Here is an 8,403-nt window from a genome sequence, read left to right as displayed (position 1 = left end):
AAGAGCTCTGCTAAAGCCCGGCAGACTTGCAGTCGGATTTGAGGAGCGAGAAATGGCATGCCATTGAAATCCTCCTGTGTTGCAAAGTTAACGTCAATTCCTACCTACAGAAATAGCCTATCCCCCAGCAAACTGGATGGAGGGACGTTACTGGAAGTACTTTCTAAAAGAAAAAAAAAATAATGCTCAGAAAAGTATCTCTATTTAAATAATCCAGTTGAGATGTTTGTAGTTAATGGAAAAAAAATACAACATATACTGTTACCTACACTGAGAAAAGAGTAAATCACTGGGGAAAAGAATGAGTGTTCATTAGTTAGAACATTGCTAGACTCACATATATATATATATACTTATATATATGTATATATATGTACAGCACCAGAGACTGTTAGATCCGTTCCCCCTGGAGTCATTGCAGTTTGTGATAAATGAAACATTTCAGAATCGCAGTATAAAATATGGCCATAAAAAATCTTCTTTCTTCTAGTCCTTCGCGGAGCGTGCACCGCAGGGTGGGATGGCGCAGGGGAACCCTGCCAGCCCAGCCGCCTGCCCGCTCATCGCCGCCCCGGCTCTCACTTGCTCCCTGTGTGCACTGTGGTCACTGTGGTGGGTCTGGGTCTCCGGTCCCCTCCTACTGCAGAAACGCCTGAAGAAGCAGATGAAACAAAACTACAGAGAGTGGATGGAGACATACCTAAAAGGAAAGCCAGAAACACAGTTAGAAATGTTATTTTTGGGGGGCGGGGATGTGGGCAAAGCTGCGTTTCTTTTGTAGCACGCTACAGAGAGTAGGGGACCGCAGCTGGAGACAGCGCTCCTGCTCTTCCCGCAGTGGTGGGTTGGCTGGGTACCTTCACGGGGCATCTTCTGCCCTCCTGGCCTACGGCCATTTGCCTACTGCCACCACTGGCAGTTGCATACACATGTCACAATGAATGAATGTCCAGTTTTGGTACGTGTTCAACCAGACTGATTCCATGTTTCTAGGGCTGAAGATAAAGAGTTGTGGGATTCAAAAATCCCTACAGCATTGTACTTGCTCAGTATAATTTTCCTCGTGGGCATGTTAAAGACGATTAAACTTCTCATCTTGGCCATCTAGCTAAATGAACAGATTGTGCACCTGGACTAAAAAAATGTTCCCAGGCATTCTGCAAAGATGTTGATAAAAAAGTATAGTGGGTCAAATTCGTTGCTGAGTTCCAGTGAACCTAGAGGGAACGTAAATTTGTGTGACTTGGACATCATTCTAGCGACAGCTTATGTCGCTCTGGGTTTTGCTGTTATGTCTTCGGGACTTCCAGCTAAGAGACGCAGGTTGACATAGGCTGAGTATCTGGACTCAAGAATTTACCCAGGCAGTTCCTTTTGAACTAATCAAAGACTTCTGATAGATATTTTTTTATGAAAAAAAGGGATTTTAGCTAAATTAAAATGTTTATAGAAAGTGTCCACTTGCAGTGAACCTTCCATCACAGCTTTAAAAAACAAAACTCTCCAAAGCATAACCCCTGAAAACCCAAAGTAGGCTGGGTTTTGAATGACAAATCAAGATTTTGCTATTCCAGCACAACATCAGCAGTTTCTGTGGAAAACGTTAATGAAGAGATATAAAATATATCCTTGCCAGAGCTTTCCGCAGATGAACTACCCCTCTCCCAGCAGCTGTTGAGACCCCACAGGGGAGATCCTTAGACTTTGCTGGCACATGCAGCTCTCCATGCAGTTTGGCAGCCTTGCGGGCACTGATGTGCAAAGGGAGCTCCGGTACAGGAAAAGCTGCCGAACGGGGACCTGGCATGGTCACCTTGCTCTGACAAGATGCAGGCTCAGAGTGATTAGAAATACAGTTCATTTCTCCAGCCTGGTGAATAAAGGATGGATGAATCCTACATTAATATATTCTCAGACTGGAGTTTGATATGCCCCCTTGACTACTCAGGATCTTTTTGATGCTTGTTATGGCTTTTACCTACTTTTCTGTTCTTCAAGGTGGCGTTTCAACCTCAGGGATGACTATGCTGTACCTACACTCGGCCACATCCCCTTTCGCAGCAGTATCAACATTTGACATCTTGGCTTTGCGCTGCAATTAATCTATTACCTTAAAAATACAGAGATGTAGGTGCTGTAATTAATCTAGGCAGTTCAATCATGTCTAAACAGAATAAACGAGGCATGGACTGAGAATCAGGCCAATACACTTGAGAAATCCCAACTAACTCACTTAGACTTTCCTGACGGGTAGCATAATCCAGCCTAACGCATCATCTCCGCTCTGCCCTAATACAGGGAACAGAATTAGGATGCAGCCTGCCATAACCTACTCTCAGGCGAAGGCTGTATTTAATTGTCTTCAATGGTTTGAAATTGCTGCCTTTGAAACTATTTGGAGAGCTCATTAAATGTCTATTAATAGCATTAGGCAGTATTATATTTTGCAATGGTGGCACAGCTGTTTCATGTAACTTGGTGCATGGGATCTTTCTGGTGCAAGAAATCTGTCCCCAGAGAAAACTGCTGAGAAAGAAAGAGGCGGGAGAGAGGCCTTAGAATTTTCCCTTTTCCCAGCATGAGCTATCTGGTAGACTGCATTTGATATGTCAGCTCCCTCTTAATATCACTCCTTGTATTTGCTCCTGGCTCTCCTCACCAGTTCTCTGGGGCTCCAGCGTCTTCTAACTCTTTAATTAATTTCTTTGAGGAAGGGAAGCTCTTCTGTATTGTCTGGTAAGCTGTACTTAACCTAGGATGTTTGGGAATCTTTTGATAGTTTTCTGCCACATATTTCTGACATGAAAAAAACTTCACCTATCTTAACTCATCTGGTTCTACCCTTCGTACCCTGTCGGACTTCTCCATCACTTCAAAATATGGTCGGATTCTGTACAGGGACCTGCTGGATTCTGTAGCGGTTAAACAAACTTTGTCCTCTTCCCATCCTTCTTGTTCACAGATGTTTTTCCATCACTATTCAGACTACTCAATGCTATTAATTAACACCATTTGAGATGAATCAAATGGATGGATGGAGATTAATCACCCACCAGTTTAACAGCAAAGCATGCCATCAGATGCCCTAGACCTAACTGGGGTCCAGCTTAGTCATACTGCAACAGGAGCCAAAACAAAGGCACATTTCTTCCCTGTAAGGAGTTTCCTACCTCGCTGCATTGCCAGCGCGTGGTTGGAAGCGCTTTGCTGCCGGTCAGCTCTGCATCACTCCTTTGCAGGTGTCAGATGCACGCCAGGAGCACAGCGATGCTTTTTCAGCAGCAGCTGTAGGATTTGGCACTGGACATTGCAAACTGGGTACCAGGCATGAATTCCTTATTAGGCCCGGGATGCAGAGGGAAGGGACTCTGCACTGGCTCACAGGTTGGGAAAAACATCGCACGCAGCGCCCAGAGGGCAGATCCCACCCCAGCTTGGGAGAAACCGTCCCCGTGACAGCAAGAGAAACCACAGCTTCCCCCCAGAGCTGCGGGGACTGCGGCTGGTGGCATGTCCTCGTCAAGGAGCAGAGGCTGGCAGGCAGCCCTGGCAGAGGCAGATAGCAGCGCCATCCAAAATCCATCCTGAATAGTAGGTGCTTTCGGTTCCAGAACAGTGCAGGGTACAGTCTAGAAACAACCGCTGCAGTCCCCAGTGAAGTAAGCGCTGACTTGCAATGTCATAAACTATTAGCGTTCCTTTTTGGTGCCACACCTTAAAATAAACTCCTCTAACTGTAAAGTCCACATCCCTCTGTTTTCGTGATATAAAAATCTCTACAGATGGACAGAAGGGAATAAAAGAAATGCTCAGAAGCCAGAGATTAAATAGGCTTCACCGCAAAGGAAGCATTTCTGTCTTCCAAATGATCCCTTGGCTGCCACGTCTCCATCCCTGGCATTTCGAAAAAATATATATTCCAAGCATCTGACTCCATTGGATAGCTTGCAAATCTCAATTACAGCAAATAACAAACAAGTCAGTGGACCAAGTCCTGCTGTGGTGTACAGAGCCTGAGTCCTGCTCAGACAAATGAGCCTCTTTGTACAGGAGCTTAATTTGGCCCAGGGAGAGGGAAGCTGGGTCAGACTGGCAGGATCAGTCTCCCCCATGGAAAAGGGAAATGGAAAGTAAGCCAATTTTTACAGAAAAATGTCTTATCATAATACTGGAAACTCAAACATAAACAGTTAGAGTAAACTTTTTCAGCTGTCAACCAAATGCAAAACTTTTTGCTGTGGGGGTCTGGGTCTTTTTCCCAAGCGAAAGCCCTTTTTCTCCACAAGAAAGTGTTTTCTCTCAAAAATGCACCGAGCTGAAAACTCTTTTTTTTTTTAGTGCATGCACTTTTCCAATTGAATAATTTTTTCGGGGGGGGCCAGCTAAAAATGAAGGCCTCGGTCCCTTTTGAGTCCTTATTTTAAACACCTGTTTGCACAAAGCCAAACCTACTGGCAGCGAGGACTGCAGCCTGGGGGGGGGTCAAGGAGAAAACGGCGATCGCGTGAATTTGCTCGGCTGCTGCGGCGGGAGCTTTGCCGGGCAGTCGGCTACTCACAATCTTTCCGCGTGGCTGTGTCGGGAAGCGGCGTGGCGAGGCTGAGGGTGCTCGACACGCTGGCGCTCGCGCTGTCCAGGCTGCTGCCGAGGTGTAACCGTCTCATGTGCCGCACGACCGCTGTGGCATTAAACGCTTGCTGGAGAAAAAAAAAAAAAAACAAACCACAAGAAAGAAAGAAAGAATTAAAAAATCGGAAGTGGAAGGGTTATTTCTGCTGCTCTCCTGGCTGCTCAGAGCTGTCAGAAGTGAATGAATCATAGAATCATAGAATGGTTTAGGTTGGAAGGGACCTTGAAGATCATGTCATTCCAACCCCCCTGCCATGGGCAGGGACACCTCCCACCAGACCAGGTTGCCCAAGGCCACATCCAGCCTGGCCTTGAACACCTCCAGGGATGGGGCCTCAACAACCTCTCTGGGCAACCTGTGCCAGTGCCTCACCACCCTCACAGTGAAAAACTTCTTCCTAATGTTTAATCTGAGCCTGCCCTCTTCCAATTTAAAGCCATTCCCTCTCGTCCTATCGCTACATGCCCTCGTAAAAAGTCCTTCCCCAGCTCTCCTGTAGGCCCCCTTTAGGTACTGGAAGGCCGCAATAAGATCTCCCCGGAACCCTCTCTTCTCCAGTCTGAACAGCCCCAACTCTTTCAGCCTCTCCTCATAGGAGAGATGCTTCAGCCCTTGGATCATCCTCGTGATGAGTCCATCATCTTTCAGACTTTTCCCAATTTCTAGTTTCTATGCTAGAAACAGCAATATCAAACCATACATATTTCTGCCCTGGTCCTGCTCCCCATCGTGCTTTCTAGCACTCAGTTGGGATGCGGCAGCCTACAAGGAAAGTCATATTTGCCCCATCCTTCCCTGCACTAACACACGGGGTGTCCGCATTGCTTCATATCCCTCCCGCAATGCTGACCCCAACTCCACATATAACCATGGGTGCTTTAGCTATGAGCAGCCCCAGCCCCATCTCTCACACTCGTTACTATATATATACTTGATTAGTAGCATCCTCCTTAAAAGGCTCTGCAGGGCCTGAATAGTTTAGACCAACTATTTTGACCCAGATTTTGAGCCACAAAAACACCAACACACTGAAAGGGTGGCTGAGTGGCCGACGCATTAGCAAAGTTATGCGTGTAAGCATCATCCCTGAGGACGGGTCACTTACTCTCCATTTGCTTTTTGCAAAATTCTTCCGGATCTGAGCGCTGACTGACTCATGGATGTTTTTGCTGAGCGCTGTGTCACCAGCGATCCTGAAACAGACAGACAAGACAAGTTTTGATAGATCTTTTGCTCTCCCTGAATACTCTTTACGCTTCTCCTGGCTGGTCCAAGGTGTGGTTGCTCCTGCAGTGATCATGAATTCATTCACACGAGGGCTCAAAATTCCCACCGCTGTCTCTGCTGGCAGCAGTGGTGGAAAATGTGGGTCAATAAAAGCAAGCGTAGATAAGGCTTGTAGGTCTGGCAGCTACAAAGAGGTATGACCTTATTTTGTTGGTGTACGGCTGCTTTCTATCACCATTACAGCCCTAGATGAAAACATTCTACCTTTTTTTTTTCTTTACATCTAAAGATTTAACATCAACAGGCTGAGACTACTTTTAGCCTCAACCACGCAGCAGCTTCCAGAGCCACTCCAACCTGTCTGATTTCTGTTTGCACTGGAGATTTTCCTGCCACCCTCAAACGTACGTAGCCATTCATCATGATTAATGTAGATTTACAGTAAAGTAGATACATGGACGCTCACTAAAGCAGCACAGGCTGCACAAATAGCTTAAGCTGAACAACACTCAACCTAAAAACTTAACTGATCTTGCGCAGTTTCTTGAACAGATGAAGACACATTCGAATCTCCAGTAAACACAAACATTTCAAGAGAATTTTATTGTTTCTTTTGACTCCTCAAGGCATGCGATCTGTTGCAAGAATAGGCACCGTAGTGAACTGATGTTGGGCCATGTGCTGGGGTAATTAGTGCTGTCTAATGTAGGTGAAGCCAGGAAGCAAAGATTGCCTCCTATTGTATGTGGTGTTTACAGAAACCAATTTTTTAGCCACAGTGTAGAAACCCAATGTCTATTGGCGATAAAAAGTTATAAGAAATTAAGAATCCATCAGGCCCAGAGCCTCCCAGTCTAGGGAGGCTTCTAATCAGAAGGTCTGGGGGGCTCAGCGGTCATCTAGTCCTTTCCCCCACCCCAGATCTGTCAGAATAATTTTGACAGATACTTGGCTAACCAGTCCCTAAAGATGTTCAAAAGATGGAGATTCCTCAGGCAACCTATTCCAGTGCCCCACTATCTCCCAGAAGACATGGAAAATAGTTTATTCCCTTTGTCTTTGAAGCATCCTTTCACATATTTGAAGACTGTTATCATGTCTTCTCTCCGTCTTCTCTTCTCTAGACTAAACAAACTGATTCTTTCACTGTTTCATCATAACTCATATTTTCTAATCCTCTGATCTACTGAGTTTCTCTGGACTTTCTCCAACGAGGCCACATCTTCCTTAGAGGGAGGTACCCAAAATGTTCACTGTTTTCCAACTAAGGCAGCAGAATGGCAGCATTGCTTTGTGTTTCTTAAAAGATGAAAATGCTTACATACCCCAGCCTGCTGTTTCCATTTACGTGTCCCATGAATTGGAGACATTCCTTTCATTTTGCCCAGGTTGTTCCAAACTGTAACCCTGTTCTTCAAAGGACATGCAGCTTTCTCTACCTTCATGTCAATGGCACATATAAGAAGTACTCTCTGGGACCAGCCTCCTCAAAATCGCTCCCCTCCTTCCTGCTGGCATCACTCACCCAAGATGTGAAAGAAATTAGATGAACTACTTACTCTCGGGAGTAAGGTGAGAGACTAAACCCCCATCTCCCGAGTGGAGAGCCACCAATCCCATTCTGTTGGGACTGAGCTAATCTATATTGAGTTATTCAGGAGTATTGGACCCAGAAGGATTGTGGGCAGGAAGGAGCAGGGTTCCCACTCAGGATAGCCCACCTCGAACTGGGAAGGGCACTTGGCTGACTGCCACTGCCACATAACCTCTAACTCAAGTAGAGAGAACTGGTACCATGAGCAAAGCATGGCTCCCAAATGGTGCCTAATGTCCTCTCTTGGGTCCCTGTGCCATTGATGAAGAAGGGGAGATGTTTGACTGAGAACTGGAAGATCTTCAGATCTTCCCCTGAAGAGTACTCCTTCTGATCACCTCTCCCACTGACAGGGAGGCAAGTTGGTCTGGATTTTCCGTTGAGGCCAGGTGGCTAAAAGCTTGGTGAGGCAGCATCTAGGTTAAGCATCATGTTCACTGTTCCATCCTCTGTCCCTCACAGGGAATACTGGCAGGCCCAGAACAGACCTTGATGGATCCCGTGCAGTATATGCTCCCAGATGGACACGGGGCTTGCACCCACCTGGTCTTGCACCCACCATACAGTGCATTTTCTGTATTTCTCTGGCATGAAATCATCATGTGAAGTAGTTCCTACAGCTTTTATCACAGCCACACCTAAATGGCATCACCCAGAGTGTCCCTGACTGCCTCCAAGTCACTTCTATGAAGAGATGACCCAGCAGCCTGAGAAGGCTAGTTTATTGCCTGCCCTGCACAGATTGTTAGCTTAGGTGCACAGGTATGTGCAGATTTGCACACACTCAGGCCCTACAGTCACTCCAATATGTCATGAGTACTCTGCTCTGCCCAAGGACACCTCCTTGGTGAAGGCAGGTGTCCTCAGCATGAGCCAGCTGGGAGCACTGACCATCATCTACAAATCCGCAGAAGAAAACTAAGCTGAACACTTAATGTGCACAGTTCCAAGT

General features: G+C 46.3%; 1 protein-coding gene across 1 annotated transcript in view; it reads right to left on the bottom strand.

Moving 5' to 3' along the window:
- Positions 1–578: 578 nt before the first annotated feature.
- Positions 579–8,403, bottom strand: part of CAMK1D (calcium/calmodulin dependent protein kinase ID) — a gene marked incomplete at its 3' end in the record, with an annotated part of 226,104 nt that continues 218,279 nt past the window's right edge. The window contains exons 9-11 of the mRNA XM_082488605.1: positions 5,736–5,823; positions 4,559–4,697; positions 579–700 (exon numbers count right to left, since the gene is read on the bottom strand). Coding sequence (XP_082344731.1) covers positions 579–700; positions 4,559–4,697; positions 5,736–5,823 — 349 coding nt within the window. The remainder of the gene's footprint in view (positions 701–4,558; positions 4,698–5,735; positions 5,824–8,403) is intronic.

This window comes from Vanellus vanellus (genome assembly GCF_965231255.1).
Source record: "Vanellus vanellus genome assembly, chromosome: 1".
In the NCBI taxonomy this organism is placed as follows: Eukaryota; Metazoa; Chordata; class Aves; order Charadriiformes; family Charadriidae; genus Vanellus; species Vanellus vanellus.
This window is presented reverse-complemented; position numbering and strand designations above follow the sequence as displayed.